The sequence below is a fragment of the Ochotona curzoniae genome, unplaced genomic scaffold, assembly GCF_017591425.1.
Source record: "Ochotona curzoniae isolate NIBS_2020 unplaced genomic scaffold, NIBS_Ocur_1.0 contig_523, whole genome shotgun sequence".
In the NCBI taxonomy this organism is placed as follows: Eukaryota; Metazoa; Chordata; class Mammalia; order Lagomorpha; family Ochotonidae; genus Ochotona; species Ochotona curzoniae.
Genome location: NW_024466459.1, coordinates 2,320,056 through 2,339,785, shown reverse-complemented (window position 1 = coordinate 2,339,785; position 19,730 = coordinate 2,320,056). Strand labels below are relative to the sequence as shown.

The following is a 19,730-nucleotide window of genomic DNA, read 5'->3' as shown; positions in this document are numbered from 1 at the left end:
CCAGGGAATGGGTACCTACCGGCGTACATTTGACACAGGTCAGGGGCAAACCAGGCAGGGCCAGTTCACATCATCTACTGGTGAATCTGAATACCAGAACAGAGTGTGGGTTGGGTTAGGCTGAGTTCGGTCACGAGACGTGTCAGTTCACGTGAGGGTTGGGATTGGGGGCCAGCTAGGCTGGGCTAGGCTGTAACCCCCACCAGTGGGAGCTGGAATTGGGGGTGTGCCGGGCCCAGCCAGGCTACAACACCCACTGGCAAATGCCAAGGCAAGGTGGGCCATGCCAGACTGGGCCACAGCACCCAACCAGCACACATGAGACCCAGGGGGAAGGGAGAAAACCCGGGGAGGTGTGCTGCGTGGGGCTCCCAGGTGAACCACCACTCCCACTGGAGAGCACAAGCTGGGATGGAGGCGGACCAGACCAAGCAGGGCTACAACACCTGTTGACCTCCTGTGAGCTGGATCAGGGAAAAGCCAGGTTGGGTTTATTGTTCCTTCTGGTGCATGCATAAGCCAGAGTGGGTGAGGGTTGGTTGGGCTTTGCCATAGCATCAGCTGGCAGATGCTCGCATGGGGGCGCCAATTCTGTCAAGTTAACCTGCAGAACCACCTGGAGAGTGCACGATCCGGAAGTGGGAGTAGGCCCAGCAGGGAAACAGTGGGCACCTCCCTCTTGGGTTGCCACTCCTACTGGTGAGCATGAGAACCAGGATTGGGGCAGGCATGGCTAGACAAAGAGTGTCACCCACCGGCCATGTGTGGGCTGAATAGTGGGGCTGGTTGGATTGAACTAGGCTTTAGTGCCTATCGACATGTATGAGAGCTGAATGTGACCAGCTGGACGTGACCAGCTGGACCAGTCTGCTGTACACAGTGGTAAGCATGGGAAGGGGGCAGGGGGCAGGTCTGGTGGGGGTTATTGTGGGTCGCGCTCCTACTAGGCTGCAGCTCCCACTGGTTTGCATGAGGCCCATGTGTGTGTGGTGGGCAGAATCAGGTTGGGCTCCAACACTCATTGATTTGTTAGAAAGTAGGGCTGGAGACAGAACTGATCCAGCAGTTACAACACAGGTATCCCAGCTGCTGTCCTAACCGCTTTGCCCAATACCCACCCCTGGAGGGCATCTTTTGTCCTTGTCTTCTGGTCAAAGTCTGATCCAGTGCTGGTTGGTTCCAGCCCTGTGAGGCCATCTGTCTACCCTGTAAGAGTCCCTGCTTGGGGTGGTGTGGTCCTGAGAGATGGACCGGCTGTAGCTTCAGTGTTCCCAGTGGCCATGCAATCACGTTATTAGTTGTCATTGTCCCATGGATCTGAATCCAACACTCACGAGCCGGCTAAACACATGGGTTCTCTTCCTTACATTAATCTATATGAGAAACCAAATCACAGTCAGAAACGGCTTTATTGATTTATTCCCCGACATAACTATTAGAGGCTCTGGAAATACTCAGGGCCTGCGTAATCAGGTAATGTGGAAACCGGAAAACTGCTCAGTGGAAAGTGAGATTCAACAATAATTATTATCCCCAAGCAAAGAAAGACAGTGCACACATCTGTCCCCAGCTCTGACCCACTTTAGCAGATGTGTACGTTACCTGTTGGGGCTAAGTGGAGGGCTCAGTCAAGATCATGGTTGCCAATACAAGGAAAATGTCTGTCCTAATCAGAAAAGACATTTCATGGAATAAATGGGCAGGACGCAGGGCAGCTCCAGATGTTAACAATGACCTCATCTGCAAGTAGAACACTTCTCTCTGCCACCTCAGTGCCACCCCAACACACACACACACACACACACACACTCACTCCTGCTACGTCCAGCCATCACTGCCACAGCTGCTGTGTTGCTCCCTGTGTCTTTCTATCACATGATCCCAAATTCCAAATAGCAGCAGCCCCCTGGGTTCCCAGACCAAGCCCTGATAAGCCGTGGGGATGAGGACTGGCAGCCTCTTTTTCAAAGGGGGTCACCCCATTTTACACGGCCACCAGCCAGGCCCGTGGGTCACCGTCTCTCCGCATGGTCACCACCAATGCTTGCAGTGCTCTTTCTGGTTGCAGCCATGTAGTGAGTATAAAGGGGCCCCCCTGGGGGTTTTGATGGGCACTTCTCTAAGGACTTAAGACATTTCCTGTGGTCTTTGGCTCTTTGTGTGTCCTCTTTGAAAAAGCATCTGCTCAGATCCTGTGCCAGCCTTTTTTTTTTTTTAATGGATACATCCTCTGAAAATGCAGTCGATCCTTGTACTACTTACCTATTAGTTTCCAGACACTGTGAAGCTGCTTTCTCCTCCAGCTTTCCCTGCAGACTGTCTGACACATGGTTGGGTCTGTGATGTGTTTGGGACACTGCATAATCTGTTTGGTGAATCAGTATTAATGCATTGCTCCATTTCCGTTGGTCCCAACAGAATCCTGCGTTTGGCTTGTTGATCTTAGCCTTTTGAGCCAGTCAAGTTAACCAAATGTATTTCTAAGCTTATCTTCAAGGCTCCTGGCTTCAATTAGCATCCAAGGAAAGAGGCAAATACTAATCCAACACTCAATAGTGCTTCTAAATAAAACCTGCCGCCCAGACAAGTGGGCTTTTCTTCCATTGCCTTTTACTTTTTCACTTTATCCTTCCTGTTGCTTCTCACTGAAGCCCATAATGGGAAGGAATGGGGTTGGTGGGATACAGGGGTATCGGGCCTATTTTTAGGCTTGTTTTTCAGCCATAAAGTGTCAGGTTCGCTGCCACCTGGCTACTAGATTAATTAGGCTGTGCTGGCAGCCGCCAGTCAAGGAGGATTGCCAGCTCCTCATGGTGATTCTGCCCAACCCTTCAGTCAGTCTGCACCAAGAGCGCATGTCCCCCGTGAGGCGGCTCTCACCTTCCATCCACTCACTCCTGTCCTGTAGTGACACTGCATAGCAGAGGGTGAAGCTTCTATATGCCACGAACCCTTTTCTGCCAGGCATGCAAAACCACCAGCTGGCTCCTTCTCCCACTAAGTCCATTGGCAGGGCCTTGTTGCCATGGTGTGGCCATCTCTCCTATTTCCTCTTCCTGTTCTCCCAGCTCTCCCAGATCCACTGAGTAAATCAAGACCATTGCCCAGATGTTCCCCAAAACAGGCTTCATGCCTAGCAATCATGTGGCTTGGGGAGAGCCCACTGCCCAGGTACCCAGTGACAGGGTAAGTGGCAGAGCCATAGGTTCTGACCTCTTCCCTGCTTTCCATGAGGGTTTCAGAAACTTCATGATCATATTGATTTCTGGTTGGACGTGTACATCTGTTCCAGAAACACTGCTGTGTGCCAGGCACCATTCCAGGCATTGAGGATGAGGCTGTGAACAGAGCAGAGGTCCCTGCCCTGGAGGGACTTGCATTCTAGGACAGAGTATGTAAGCTTTGTGTTGTTATTAACATATCATTTATATAGGGGAAAATATATTCTAGAAGATGAAAGAGCTACCTGCTCACCTGGGAGCTCCCCAGCACTCTGGCTGTTCCCAGTAATGTGTCTCTAAGTAGGAGGTGCGGGGGTCATAAGGCCTGTGTTCAGGTTCAAGGACAAGTTCTGCATTAGGCTGGTAGCTCTGTCTCCTACTGGTTGTAGCTCTGGCCGGGAAACTGCTTGCCGCTTTACTGCCCCGTAAATAATTCTGCTAGGAGCACACGTAACAGCCCAGCCACAGTAACCACTCAGAAGAGCAAACCATGAATCTGAGCAGCTGGAGAAGACGTTTAAAGACCTTGTAAATTACTGCACTCAGAACTGGATAGGAGTGATTGGTTATTACCAACTAATTGCCCAAAGTGCCAGGTTTCTATACAAAGAGGAATGAGAAGGTCAGAATATTCCTCTGGGGCTAGTGGGAAAAAAGGATGTGAAAATAGTGGGGTCCTATTTAAAAGGAACATCATCTCAGTGCAGAAAGTGGCAGGTGCACTATTCAGGAGAAAGAAAAAAAAAAAAAAACCCTGAACCGTGTTGTCTGCCGGGAAGGTAGAAGTCATCCCAGTCCAGACCATCGTGGCTCTTCCCCCGTAGAGAAGATGAAATTAGACCCCATTTAGACTCCATTTGGCCCAACGACGGTCAGCTCCTCCTGTAGCTGATCCCGGAGCACCATAAATTGCCATGTGAGATTAGAAACCCAGGGGAATTCTGTGACAAAGCACCAGAAACTTCTAATGGAGGCACCTTCTGGATTCGGGATCTGGAAGCTTCTGGTGAAGTTGGTAAACATCTCACCTCCCATTTCCCCTGTCCCCAGGGCCTGCTTACATCAGCTGTGATCTAGGGGACCTGGGGAATAGATGGGAGGAGAGGAGATCTGCTCAGTTTCTCCACTCTTACTGCTGCTGGCGTTTCAGGTTGAGGCAGAGTCCCTGACCTCCACATGGGAGATACTGCAAGCAAGCCCACACACAGAACCCTTCCCCAGTGGAAACAGTGAGAAATGTTTTTAGACTTTGCTTTGAGTGGAGAACATCACCTCCTCTGTTGAGAATCTCTTCTGTGGGGTGACCAGCCCCACCTCAGGTTGCCTGGTACTGAGGGACATTCTGACCTGGCATGGGGAACTTTCTATTGATGGTTCCATCACCAGTATGTTCTCATTCACATACAAGGCTATTAGTTTTCAAAATTATTTGTTTATTTTAAAGGCAGAGAGGGAGCTTCATCTGTCCATCTTCCAGTAGTTCAGGCTGGGCCAGGCTCAGTCAGGTTTCCCACAGGTGTGTTGCAGAATCTCACAGATGGAGCCATCACCTGCCACTCGTAGGGAGTGCGTTAGCAGGAAGCTAGAATCTGGAGCAGAGCTGGGCCTTGACCCAGAGTGCTCTGACACAGAAAGCAAGTGTCCCACCACTTTGCCAAGTGCCTGCCCTGAGAATGAAGTTGAAAAGCAAGAAAGCGAGCATCTTGTGAAGCCCGTCCTTGGGAGGCATCGGCACACATCTAGGGGAGTGTGATGCAGGGCAGGCGGCATCTTCATAAACAACATTTTCAGAGTTGGGAAAGGTTGCAGGTTTAACGATTTATTTATTTTACTTATTTAAAGGCAGAGTTACAGAGAGAGATAAAGGAAGAGATAGAACTTCCATCCACTGGTTCACTTCCCGAATACCTAGGGCTGGGCCAGGCTGGACCCAGGAGCCAGGAACCTCTTCTGAGTTTGCTACATGGCTTGGCCCATCCTTGGCTGCTTTCTCAGGGCATAGCGGCAGGGAGCTGGATCAGCAGTGAAGCAGCCAAGATTTGACCAACACCCCATTGGATGCTCGCACTGCCACTGTTGGCTTAACGCTTTATGCTACAATGCCAGCCGTAAGGTTTTGATTTTGTCCCTGTTCTTCCTCGATGCTGCCAGATCCTGCATTGTGTAGAGACAGGTAGTTTGGAAGTTTGATCTTGGCCCATGCATGGATAGCAGACCCAATTTGCACCTGCTGGCTTTTAAGAAGTAGGCTCTTGTGTAAAATCTGGCAGTGAGTTTGAGTGATGGGGTGCTTTTTTTTTTTTATGAACTGTAGGCTGTGTCACAGTGCACATCATGAGACAGACAGCAGCTGTGGGGAATCAATTCCATTTTCCTTTGTAAGCCCTGATAAATCATTGCTGCTGAGAAAAATAAATTTTACTTTCTCAGACCAAAATGATTTGAATAATCATGGTTCTACATCAAGGACTGATGAGGTCTGTTGGGGGTGTTTAAAAACAGTCTTTAAGTAGGGGCACATGCTGGGTGTAGCAGGGAAAACTCCAAGTAGGATGCCCATGTCCCATATCAGGCTGCCTGCATTTGACTCCCAGCTTCCCTCTTGGCTCCAGCTTCCTGCTAATGCAGACCCTGGGTGATGAGTTGATGTTGCGTGTCCCTGAGTTCCAGCTTCTGGCTTCTGGCCCTGGCCCCCTCATGAGTACTCAGAGTGAACCGGGAATGACATCTTTCTGTGTGTCTCTGCCTCTTCAATAAGTAAACTTAGAGACTCAGGAAACTTCTCACCAATGTCTCCCACATCCAGCCAAGGAAATGGCTCGGACCAGAAGAGTCCCCTTTTTAGTACTAATCAGAATAGAAGGATGGCCTAAAACCCAACAGCTGTCTTGACTGCGTGAGCATGTGTTAGGGGGACATCTTCCCAGGAATCGCAGCTCAAGTGAAAATTCCGGAATCTGGAGTCCTGACCTGAGCATCCCAAGTGTGAATGGAAACTCACCAATGGTCATGCTTTTCTTTCCAGAAAATGATAGTTGCTTAATATTCAGGTTCTGGCTGGGAGGCTTTTTGGGTGCAACGGGGAAATGGAGGGGTGTGATACTAGGGGACTTGTACCCACAGTGCAAAGCAGGGAAACCTGAGGGTTTGAGGAGCTGTGCAGGGTGAATGGAGCAGGAGGAACTATGAGCACTTGGTCTGAGCCCAGCAATGCTTCACTTGCCTTGGGGAGATGTTCCACGTCCTGTTATAATCCACTGCAAGCATACACATTTGACTTGCTGTAACTGCAAGTTGCGTCTTCCTGCCCTGCCCTTGACGTGTTGCTCGGGGGGACCCAAGGAAGCTCTGCTCATGACCGTTTCCTTCAGTGGCTCTCCAACTTGGTGGCTGATGGGATCCATTGTCAGCAGAAACTCCACCATGCCTTGTCAGGAGCAGCCCATCCCTCTGAGCCGGAGGAGGGAGTATCAATGAACAGTTACCACCCCAAGGCTTCTGGGGGACTGCTCCCACCATGTGCTGCTCAGAACTGCTTCAGCTCACCCTGCGCATTTGGCCAGGCCAGCAGCACTTCCAGAGACACGCACCCAGTTTGGGGACTCAGTGAGTGCACTGGTTCTCTTCACGCTGGGACCTGCAGAGCTTCAGGCCCAGCCCCACCACCCACTGAAAACACCCATTTATCTTCCCAAACACTGCGCCTGGACACTGTCAGGAGAAGACCGGGAAAGCACTTAGTATTTCACTGGCTCTGGTTGCTATGGACATTCCACATGGCAAGAATGGTTGGGGGATTTGATGTTCTGTGAACTTGTTGTCCCCCCTTTCTTCTTTATATGTACTTGGAAATCAAAGTCACTGCTTTTTATATATTTATTTATCTATTTTCACTTTATTTGAAAGATAGATCTTCTACCTCCTGGTTCACTTCCCACATGCCCACAGGAGCCTGGGCTGGACCAGGCTGAAACTAGGAACCAGGAAGCAGACAGGTCTCCCATGTGGGTGGCAGGGGCCAGGCGCTTCAACCCTCCCCTGCTGTCTTTCACGATGAATTAATGGGGAACTGGAATTGAAGGGGCATGGGGAATGAAAACCAGACACTATGATATGGTGCATGTCCATGCTTTCCACTGCATCACACTCAAAGTTGAGAGTGATTGATCTTCCATCTGCTGGTTCAGTCCCCAGATTTCTGGAGCAGTCAGAGCTAAGTTTCCCAGAGCCAGGAGCTTCTTCTGGGTCTCCCAAATGTGTGTGCAGGGGCACAAGCGCTTGGCCATCTTCTGCTGCTTTCCCAGGGGTGCTTGCCTGGAGCTGGATCAGAAGTGGACAGCCGGAATTTGAACCAGCACCCATATGGAAAGCTGACGCTGCAGGTGGAGGCTTTACCCACTACCCAACGGTGCTAGTCCCCAAAGCTGCTTCTTGATTCTCTTTATTGCCAACCTGCAGCCCCAAGGGACTGAGTCCATGTTATCCCCTGGGTCAGATCTGCCAGTAGACACCAGCCTCCACGACACCTCATGGTAGCCACCATGAGTAAGAAAGCAGCAAAATAAAAGCCCTTGGGGCTAGAGGAAGATAAAATTGTGCAGAACTACTGTAAAAAAAAATAGATGATACTATGTATTCAAGGACAGAGTGTAAGGAATTCTCTGGACCCATGCTGTGCCAGAGGGTTTGCCTCTGAAGGATAGCAAAGCAGAACTGAAGTAGCCTTGGATGTACAGACGTCCTTGTGCTAGCTTTCCAGAATCTCACAACCGACCACCACGTGCTGGGTACCTTGCAGAACTCGACCGTGTCGTCTCCCAGTCTGGCACCATCCAAGTGTTTGAAGCACCAGCTCCCTCCCAGCCTCCCCTATCCGTGGCAACCTCCAATGTGTGTGATCTTGGAGATCTTTGATCTGCCGATACACTCCCCAAACAGCTGCAAGAGCTGAGGCTGAGCTGGTAGCCAGAGCTCCCATGTTGGGGTAGGGATCATCTGCCACTGCTTTCCCAAGTGCATGAACAGGGAGCTGGATCACAAGCGGAGCATCCAGGGTTTGAACTTGCACCCATATGGGATGCTAGTACCACAAGGGGAGGCTGATATGCCACAGTGCCAGCCCCCTCCCTTGGCCTTTGTAATAAAAAAAAGTGAGCACATAAACATTTTAAAATGTCTCTCAGGTGAGTGGCTAGGCTGAAGCAGATCTAATATTAGCTGCTGTCCCCTCTTGTCTCTAACTTGACTTAAACATTTCTTTATTCTGCTTCTATCACTCTTGGGAGGCAAAGACCAAGCTGGCCCAACCTTCCAAATATGACACCTCTCAGGTGCTGGATTCTCAGAACTCAGCCCGAGAATTCTGCGTGCCTGCTCTCCGGGGGCGTTCCCTGTCTTCACGCCTTTAAGCCTTCTGCCTTTACACATTTTACAAAGCACAGACATGTGCCCAGGAAACAGTTGACCAGGGTGAAGACCAGAGACATGAGGAAGAATTGGTCATGGACAGCAGAAATGCTTCAGAATTTTTTTATTTCCATGCATAGTCACAGGGTGAAACCCTCAAGAGATTAATTTTTTGTTTTGTTTTCTCTTAGCAAATTGCCAAGTTGGGCCCGAGCTGTTGTTCCCAAGATATTCTATGTCACCGAGAAGGCTTGGAACTATTATCCCTATACTATCACAGGTGAGTCTTTAGTATAACCCCCGTGCCACACAGAGCAAGGGCTGGGGCACAGCTGTAGTAGAATTTCATGGATGTAGGGCTACGTGAGGCTCGCTATCCAGGCAGGCCCTTCTGGGCACCCTGGAAGGTCACCCTTACCTTTTGCTTTCTTCTTTCTGCATCATGGATGCTCAGTCTTAATTCTGAGCTGTGGCAGGTGGCAGAGGTTCAGCTAAGACAGTCCACCGTGGTCCTTCCAGCACTGGTGGGGAAGGGAGATAAAGAAGATCTTTTTTAGTTTCTAATCCTTTTTAGTATTTCCAAATGGGGAAATACGCCCCATTTCCCCAGCACTCCCCAAGAAATTTGGGGGTATGAATTGTCCATAAACAACTTATTTTGAGTTTTGTTTCACAGCCCCGCCCCCCAGCTCCATTTGTTTGTTTGTTTCATTCAGAAGATTGCGTTAGTTCTTTCTGCCTTAAACTGCTTCTTTGTTCTTTATGATAAGAACATCCTCAAGATTACATTTCCTCTCACTTGTATGGCGATGACAATAAACGCTCTTTAAAGGACTAGGAACAGAAGAGGAAAAAAAAAAATAGGGGAAAAAATGTAGACCGTTTGGTTTCTGTACTGAACACATGCAAATTTTGAGATTCCCACACTCCAGGAACATCAAAAGAGGCCCTTTTTTATTCCCGATAAAAGCTGCTTTTCCACTTAAAAGATTGCCTTTGTGGTTAATGACATGCTCCACTGGAATTATGAGTCTTTAATTCTGCTTTTATAATGCCAACTCTTTGGGTTTTAATTAGCCACAAACCTATAGGTTAATTGAATCTTGCCTCCCTGCCTTATCTGTGCAACCACAGAAGTCTCCCAGTCCTGAGTTACAGAGCCAATACGGTGGCATTCGGTATATGTGAATGTTTTGTTTTTGCATGATTTCTTTGCCACATCTGTAGTGATAATGATTCACCAGTATTTGTTAGCACTGTGGTTTTATGTTGGATGTAAGCATGGGCTAAATCATCATTTTCTCTTTCTTTTTTTTTTTTTCCTCGTTTGCCTGCGTTTCTCCAAATGAACATCTGGCAACAGAATACACAGTAAGTTTCGGTTCTTTGTTTTTAAATTTAACTGCAACATCTTTCATGTTCACCTTCTCAATGTAATAATTTTTAAAGGGGAATAATTCAGAATCAGATATTTAAATGCAGGCCACTGCATGCTTATATTTAATGCAATAATTCAAATGTACTCATTTGCTCAAGAATATGAAATTTAATTTAAAGTGCCTTAATTGTCACTTTACATAATTAACTCTTGCTGGTAACTTTCAAAATGACTTCACTGTTCTACTGGTATTCTGGTGGTGGTTCACCAGAATACAAGATTTTCTAGCAGCAGGATATTAGAGAGATGATTGCATTCATTGATGGAGGTGGTGTTTATCTACAGCTCATTCACCCAGAGCTCTGCAGTGGGCAGTATTAGCAACTTAGTAAAATAATTGAACTTCTTCCTGTTCTTTGAACCTCTGAAGTCATTGCTTGCACACACAAGCAAGAGTATAGGATCATCTTCCCCAGTGGTCAGCTGATCAAGCTATTATAACAAGAAGATGTGATAAGAGTTGAATTTTTGGTTTTAATTAGAACAGGCAAAGGAAAAAGGAATTGGTGGAGGAAAATGATTGATCGTGTCCTATGCATGACCGCAAGTGTCTATCATGTAGAAGATATTCGTAGTCATTCAGTGACAGAATGCGTGATAGGCAATAGACGATGGATGGATGGATGGATGGCAATAGCCATCACCATTGCCTCACAGGATCCAAACTAGCAGGAAGTTGGACTCAGGAGCTGGAGCCAGGCATTGAGCACAGGCACTGCAATGGGGATGCAGGCCTGTTAACTGGCATCTTACCCATCAGTCTAAATGCCTGGCCCTGTTTAATGATATTACATTCAACTTTAAGAATATATACAGTAGGCATTGTGGCATGGAATGTTAAGCCTCTACTTGGAACTCCTGCATCTCGTCTTGGAATACTTGGGATTAAGACTTACCTCTGCTTCAGATGCAGCTTCCTGCTAGTATGCCAGGGAGGGGAAAGGGGATGGGCCAGGGGCTTGGGTTCCTACCACCTAGGTAGAAGACCTGGGTGCAGGTGCCAGCTCCTACCTTTGCCCTGACTTTACGGCCATCTGGGGAATTGAATCATAGGATAGTATCTCTCTCTCTCTCTCTATCTATATACATATATATGTGTGTGTTAGATATATATAGACATATACATATGTGGAGAGAAATATATGATATATATATATATCATTCTCAGCGCTTCTAAGTCCTCCAGGGACCAGCCTTCACCCCAGCCTCCATCCCAGACACCTCAGTCACCTGGACCAGCCTCTGTTGGGGCATGGAAGGACTTAATGCCTTCTCTTCTGCACCACAATTCTTTTTTTTTTTTTTAAAGATTTATTTATTTTTATTACAAAGTCAGATATACAGAGAGGAGGAGAGACAGAGAGGAAGATCTTCCGTCCGATGATTCACTCCCCAAGTGAGCTGCAACGGCCGGTGCTGCGCTGAACCAAAGCTGGGAACCAGGAACCTCTTCCTCCAGGTCCCCCACGTGGGTGCAGGGTCCCAAAGCCTCGACTGCTTTCCCAGGCCACAAGCAGGGAGCTGGATGGGAAGTGGAGCTGCCGGGATTAGAAATGGAGCCCATATGGGATCCCAGCACGTTCAAGGCAAGGACTTTAGCCGCTAGGCCACGCCACCGGGCCCAAGAGCCGCACAATTCTAATCATGCCAGTCAGACTTTCACAGGGATACAAATGACTTACCTTTGGGGACAAAACATAAAGAGAAATGCCATTACAATTGCACAGGCTCCTGTCCAGCTCCCCTATTTGACTCAGAGTATTACTTGGCCTCTTTTGGGTCCAGTCCGCTGAATTACTGTCTTTCCCTATGAGGCCAACAGTCATTGATTAAATGCCTCTGAGATGCAAAACATCATGTTAGATGACACTGCTGAGCAGTTATCACTGCCCTCAGGGTCATGATCCAGTGGGGAAGAGCTGAACACTCAATATACAGGCCTGAAAGTCACCAGCAAGTCTGCATTTTTTCTTTAGGCAGGCAGTGGGGACTCTATTTAGGGGACAGACTGGCACCAGCCCTGTCTGCTGAGTTGGGAGCAGAAGCTCAAAGCAGAGGACCAAATGCATGGCTCTTGGGAATCCAGACAGATGAGCAATTGCGATAGGGGAGGAAGTGGCCCTTGGCCTTCAGACTGGGTCCTTGAGTTTCATGAATGCAGACATGGTCCCCAAGAGCAGGATCCAGTTGGGGCTCAGGCAGGTACAGCTGGCAGACGGGGCAATCTTTGACTCTCCCATGGCTCAACTCACAAATTTGGCAGGAAGATGGGACACACTAATTGGCAAGCTTGTTTAGGATTTTGACTTTGGACTTGGTAGTCTTGTGCAGAGCTGGCAGCTCCCGTTCAGTTCCGCCCAGAGCACAAGAGAAAGCAACAGATGTTGTATGTGTGCTCCTTTGCTCAACTGTGCTGTCCAGAACCTTGGGCATCTGAAGTACATTTAAGATTCATGATTCTTTCAATGTCAGGTGGGCTGGGGGCAGGGGGAGTACCTCCATCCCATGGCAGAAGTGTCAGTATATCCCAAATATTGCATGGGATGTGGCTTTGGTAAAAGGTTATTGTCTTGTGTTTGACCTGGCAACCATTCAGAGGCAGGGTGGAATTTGGCGGAACTGGTCTTTGAGACTCTCATGGGGAGCTGATCTTGTCTTGTGGACCCTGCCCTTTCTGGAGTCACGTAACCAGGAGCACCTCCCAGAGGCCTCATATGCAAATACCATCACAGTAGGACTGCTGACAGGTTCCCCTGAATTTTGGGGGAATCCAGTTCAATCCATAGCAGGCAGAGTCCACCCTGTTGGCCAGGAGGCAAGGATCGAGCTTGGGTCCTGGCTGGCAGGACATGGAGGGCCACTTGTGCTTTGAGTGTCAGTTCAAGGCCTGCCTTTCAGTCTCTGTAGGGAAGCCACACTGTGATTGGCTGCTTCAATTGTATTTATTGTTCCAGACAGAGGACAGCTTTTCTTTCACTGTCTGTGGTGTCAGGGTTCTGGTGTTTTCTCTCTCTCTCTTTCTGTCTTTCTGGCTTCAGGTGTATCCTTCTGTGGCATGCAGTGTGCTCTCTCATGTGCCTTCTAGCCTGATCTCAGCTGTGTACTCACACTCCCTGCCCCTGGCGGTCTGGGCCCATGAGCCTCCCCTTGACTAACCATGGGGCTGCCCCAGGACCTAGGAGAGCTAGTTGCCTTGGCTCTCATATTTTTTTCATGGTTTTTGTGCTTCTCATTGAGCCCTGTGTCACTCGATGCTTTCATCCTAAATACCTCTTTCTGATGTCTTTCCCAAGCTCCATATTTCCTGCGTTCCCAAAGCAAACCTCTCCTAATGCCAGACACCCAGCTAAGATCCCTGCCTGGGGACCGTGAACATTCTGTCACCGTGTCTCCTCACAGAGGGTTTAGCCCAGAGTGGCTGCAACACATCTTGGGATTCCCTGGGTCTTGTGCCTGAGACCCCATGCGGCCCTCACTGGTGACAATATCCAGGGAGGACGACTTTGTATTCAGGGTCACCTGGTGCTCCAACAGTATTCACTGATAGAGATAGCAGAATTTTGCCATCACCGCGAGTATGTGTGTGTGTGTGCGTGTGGTTCTGTGGAAAGGCCATTTGCCCAGGAAGTGGAAAAATATCTTTAGCATGGTTATGGGAAAACAATCTTAATTATACAGTGAACAAAGAATAGCTCCAGAATGGTTCTCAGGGGACAGACCCATGAACCAGTCCTTCACGCTGGCAGGTCCTTCACACATTTGTCAAGTCACAGGCAGATGCTTCCAGAGTAGTTGCTTGTGCTTCTCTAGAATTGAAAAAAAAAAAGTCTCTGCATGAAGATGAACATAACTGGGTAGAAGCAATTTAGTCTCAATAGTGAAGAGGGAGGATGGATTTTCTTTGCGTTTGTTGGATTTGAAACACAAGCCATGACACATTGAGAAGCAACCTAGAATACACAGCTACACTGGGTTTTTGCTGCTGTGACCATGCCTCCTCATCACAGCATCTTCCCTTTTTAAGTTTCATTGATTTGAAAGATAGTTACAGAGCTAAAGAGAAAGACATCTTCTACCCACTGGTTCACTCCTCAGATGACACACCAGCTAGGGCTGGGCTAGGCCGAAGCCAGTTCCAGGAGCTTCATCTAGCTCTCCCACCTGGCTGCAGGAGCCCAAAGCATTTGGCTATCCTCTGCTGCTTTCCCAAGAACATTAGCAGGGAGCTGCATCATCTTTGTTTTTAAAAGATCTATTTATTTATTTATTTGGAAGGCTGAGTGACAGAGTAAAACAAAAGAGAAGGAGCTCTTTATCCACAGGCTCACTTCCCCAGTGCCCACAGCAGTTAGGGCGCGGCCAGGCTGAAATCAGGAACCAGGAACTGCATCAGGGTCCCCCATGTGGTGGGCAGGATGTGGGCCATTGTTTGCCACCCTGCCAGGAGCATTAGCAGGAAGCTGGCCCAGAAGAGCAGAGCAGCCTGGGTTTGAACCATCTATTTAACCCACTGCACTGTAACACGTATTCCAAAACATCTTTTAATACAAGTATGCATCTGTTCACACAGTGGCAGCTGGGGTGCTGTTTTCCACTGGTTAGAATGACGACGAGCCATCCTGCAGGGAGAAAACTTGTAGGAGACAGAGTACTGTCCTTCAGCATGTTGATCATTCAGGAGAGGTCAGATGAGCTCGTGACAGCCCAGGGGGAGTGAAATAAGTTTGATTAAAAGCTTAAACTGTACAGGCTGGCGTGAAAAGGGGGTATTGCTCAGATTGGTTCAGATGAGCCAGAAAAGAGGAAATCTGCTGTAAGTCACCCCAGAGAATTTGGGGTCATCTTCCCAGGAAAGGCAAGAGCAGGCCAAGGTCTTGGAGGGGCACGGTCTGCCCCCCAGCCCCATAACCCAAGGAGCTGGTGGGTGCTGTGTGTAGACTGATGACATCCACACCTCTCTCCTTCTGCATTCTTCCCACCTTGTTCTCAGTCCCGGCCCAAGGGGAGCAGAAAGCAGTGAGTGACTGACTTAGGAGATGAGGGACAGAATAGCAGGACTGGTTTTGTTAGGAAGGCTTTTAGAGAACCATCTCAACTGTGTAGATAAGAGGGCAAAGGCCCCAAAGCATGCTTTCTTCAGGATGATAGAGACAAGGGTTAGCTGGTTAGGAAATGGCCTTTGTCTTCACATCACAATTAACCCTACATAACCAATGTAGTATGTGATTTTGAGGGGACAAGGGGACACATCCCTTCTTTAGAGGGGTCGCCGTGAACCAGACCAAAGAAACAGTTTTCCAGGTTGGGCCAGATAGAAGGGGAGCACTGATAAGCAAGCCAGCAACTGGACACAGGCCTGAAGCGTGGGTCATGGTGTGGCACTTGTGTCAGGAATAGTTATAATGCCCAAGTTCAAGTGTCTCTGAGGCGTGGCAGTATTATGACACCTACAACATGGCAATCCCTATACAGGTGCCAGTGCATGTCCTGACAGCTCTACTTCCATTCCAGCTCCTTACTCATACACCTGGGAAGTCAACAGAAGATGACCCAAGTCTTTGGGAGACTCAGACAAAGCTCAAAGCTTCTGGCTCACTCGTTTGCTTGCTATCTCTACCCCACCCCCGCCACCGCCTCTTTCTCTCTCTTCTTCCCTGCCTCCCTCCCTCTCCCCCTTTATCCCTCTGCTCTCCTTCTCTATCCGACTCTCCTTCTCTGTCTGTAAACTCTAATTTCCAAGTAAATAAATCTTAAAAAAAAAAAATGAAGTCTTCAGAGTTCCAGAGAATCTAAATGGAAGCCATCTCAAACCATTTTGTAATTGTTATTATTGAGGGCATCTAGAGTTGGAAGATGGCCTTACTGCAGCATTTCTCAAAGCTCTTGCTACTCTAATGCACATTGTTGGTCTCCAAAGGAAGCTGCAGATTGCAACACTTCCCCACATGCATTTGTCCATGGGACCTTGGGTTTTCCAGGACCAGTCATTTAAAACTTAGGGGAATTCCAGAAGTTTCTCTTAGGGTCAAAGCTATTCTGTGTGCCAGAGGATCAGTTCTGCTCACGTAAATGTTAATTTCTGTTCAATTCCAGTGGACTAATATAGTGCCTGAACATTGCCATCACTCATATGCCAGTTTTTTGAAAAATGGCCCAAGTGCAATGGAAATATTTTGATTATTTGTTTTAAAGTTGCTTTCCAAGGAGAATCAACTCTGTTCAACTGAATAGCCAAGGCAGCAAGTTCATGCCTTCAGACTTGCATGCAGTAAGAAAATGAACAGGGACAGAGCAGGAGGCGGTATACATTGGGTCTTAGCAGTTAAGGCGTACGCAGTTTACATGGGAGTGCCTGGGTTTGGTACACAGCCCTGTTCCCAGTCCCAGCTTCCTGCTCTTGCTAGACCATGGGAGGCAGAGAGTGATGGTTTGAGGAATACCTGAGTTCAGGTCTCTGTTCCACTCGGTGCCAGCAGATAGCCTGCTGGGAGACCTGAATTGTGATCCCAGCTCCACTACCACCACATCACTGGGGAGTGAATCAGGAGATAAGCACTCCCTCCAGCTCTTAGATAAAGAAAATGAAAAAGAGAAAAAGAGGGAGAGCGAGAAGAAAAAGAAGAAAAGGTACCTGTTGGATGAGTGAGCCCATTGCAAAGCGGCTTATTCCAGATGTGGGTTAGGACACGTCTCCCCAGCTCAACCACCCAACCCATCAGAACCTGACCAACAGCAACTGGGGAGGGCTGGCTATGCCAGCTCTGGTCATCCCATTTCCACGTGCGTTCTCACTGTTCTTGAGCTCTGCTTTGTATTTCAGAGAAAATTAATCCATGATGCTCTGCCACAAAGAGATTTAAAAAAAAAAAAAACTATTAGGCTTTTTTTTTTTCCCCGAACACCACTCAGAGTGACATTCTAGAGGGCAATCATCCCAGAAAAAAGATTATGTTTTTAAGGGGATGCTCTGGAGAAAATTCTATTAGCAAAATCTCCTTGTGGAATCTTTTCCACCTGACAGTCCTGAAAGGCGTGTGACTTTTGCATTTTGCTGAGGTGAGGAGTGGGTCTAGGGGTTCTCAGGGGGTGACCTCAGAAGATTCAACCAGCATGAGGCTCTGGGGTGGGGCAGGTTTCATTCTACAAAAAGAAATACACCTGCCCACTCTGACGTTCTTATCACTGCCACACTCTGCTACCCACTCGAGTGTTGCTACAAGGATGTAGCCAGCTTTTAACATTGATGTTGTGGGCATTTTTTTTTCCAAGTCAGGAATTGACCCATTTGGTTCAGAGGGATTGTGAACCAGAAACACTTGCCATCTGACCGGTTCCAATCATCTACCTGCCCCTGTTTGAGGAGTCCCTTCCCCTCTCTGTGATTGACATTTGCCTATCTCTTTAAATTCTAGCCTATCCCTTTAAATTCTAGCCTCGCCTCTCCTGTGTGTAGCCAACAGAATTTCTAGAGCATCCCCTGCTGATTTCTGCCTGGACAAGCCCAGCCAAGATCCTCTGAGCCTGAATCTCATTCCTCTCCAGGAGCCGACCATCCCCCTACTCAGAACACATGGGCTCATTCACACCTTTGGCTCCCTCCCCTTCCCTCCCAGCTTTTCCTCTCCAGCGAGTTGCTATTGCTCAGCAAGGCAGAAGACTCCATCAATGAGTGAACTAATGAATGAACAGGAGCCCCAGTGGAGGTGCAGGCTGGGGGAAGCGGAGAGGCTGTGGGCTGGGGTGCAGCTTCCTCTCACCCTCCTCCACTTCCCTCTCAGAGCCCACCATGCTGCTGGGCCATGTCCTCCTCCCATGCAGTGTAGCTTCAGAAGCCACTCTGTGATTCATCCTCACCTCTTGATGCACATGCAATTCTCTTTTTCCCTCAGCTGCTCTTTAAAATTCCTCCTCTATTTTCTGCGCTGGAGTTCCTCATCTCCCTTTTCTGGAACTATCTTCATTGCACTTTTTTTTTCCTTCCCCCAGCTACCCACTCTAGAGTCATCTGGGGCCTTCAAAAGCCAAAACAATAAACCATGATTTTTCTTCCCTCTTTGCCTGCATGGTAAGCAAGATGCTCAGGCCAAGTGGGGTACGTGGACTTGACATTGCAGTGAGGATGTCCTATGCGCACAAAAAAGAAGTCTGTGTTTGGCCTTCTGATTGTGAGACAAAGTTTCTCTTAAGAAGGAAGAATAAAAACATCCCAATGGGGGTGGCCATTTGGCACCAGGGCTAAGCTGCTGGTGTGTGTATGTGTGTATGTGTGCGCTCTGTATTGGAGTATCTGGTTCCAGTTCACTTCCTAGGGACACCTGCATTCAGGTTCAACTCCTGAGTCTGCTTCCATGTCTAGTTTTCTGAGAGCACATATCCTGGGAGGTGGCAGGTGACACTCAAAGGCTCGGGTTTCTGCCACCCATGCAGGAGACTGTAGATGGAGTTTGGGGTCCCTGACTTTGGCTTTGCCCAGCTCTGGCTGTGTGGGTGTCTGAGGAGTGTGAACTCTTCCTCTCTCTGTCTGTCTGCTTGCTTTTTTAACAAAATGAAAACTAATTGATTAGATTTTTTTTTTGCCTGGCGAAGCAGCAGTTGAAAGGGACTCTCGGATCTAGCTGTCTCCCCACTGAGTGGCAAGGTTCAACACCCCGTCTCCGTTATACAAGCAATACATATTGTTCTCTGTCACTTTGTAAGTGTCTCCAACCCTCAATGTTCCGAAATAACAAACTCTAAACTCCGTGCCTGGTCTCACCAGCACTGTAGAACGTTCTGGCTGTGAGACTTTTGTTGATGAAAGATGGAAACACTGGCAAATCCAATTTTCCCTTAGGATCTCATCGCCAATGTATCCTATTAAAGGAGTACATGTGATGCGATAATGAGAAATCTAGTGCCAGAAGGTCGGTGCCATCCTCCGGAGAGCTCCATTAGGAGGAAGGTCAAGTCCATATGGAGTTTCACTTTCACTGATGGCAGAGGGTGCGTTGCCGGCTGTATCAGAACAAGATGGCGAGGGAGGACTAATTATGTTTCAGATAAAAGCTAAAAGAAAATGATGGTTGAAGAGCCTGTATAGACTTCTCAGCCCCAACCCAGCTTTTCCACTCTTCTGGGAGACTTTTTTGATTTTAAGCCTTCTGCTGAAGAGCTGATCTCCAGCATGGGAAGCGCTGGGCTGGCAACAGGGCATAAAGCACTGCGGTATTGGGCTGAGAGGACTTCGTGAGTGGTGTCCTTCTCTTAATCGGACATGCCATGGACGTGCCTCGGGGGCCGTGATGTCTCTCCGTAATGTTTGATTTCAAGAAAGAGCTCAGATGCTCCTGGAAAGTGACTCGAATATTACTGATCTGTGTCACCTACCCAGGTGTGAAAGTGAATCTGTGTGAAGTATGGGAGGAGCTTCCAAAGTTTGTTCAATTCCATTTTCCTTGAACTTCTCAAAGGACTATGGCAGGTGAGAAAGGGAACACACGAAATGGCAGAGCCCAAACTCATCAGACTTGCAACTTGCCCATCTGTTTGATGGTATTTTCAGTCTATACCTTTTTTAGGTTTGAATGGACCAAAATTGTAACAATTTGGTGAAAAATCTTGTGATATCTTTTAGAGGTACTATAGGTTGGGGTTGGAGGAAGTATTCATTTACCTTTTCTTTTTTA

General features: G+C 48.1%; 1 protein-coding gene across 3 annotated transcripts in view; it reads left to right on the top strand.

Moving 5' to 3' along the window:
• The window catches only part of PITPNC1 (phosphatidylinositol transfer protein cytoplasmic 1), a 228,926-nt gene that overhangs the window by 110,793 nt on the left and 98,403 nt on the right, over positions 1-19,730 (top strand). For all 3 annotated transcript variants that reach the window (XM_040989533.1, XM_040989535.1, XM_040989534.1), the window contains exons 3-4: positions 8,819-8,907; positions 9,991-9,998. In XM_040989533.1, coding sequence (XP_040845467.1) covers positions 8,819-8,907; positions 9,991-9,998 — 97 coding nt within the window. The remainder of the gene's footprint in view (positions 1-8,818; positions 8,908-9,990; positions 9,999-19,730) is intronic.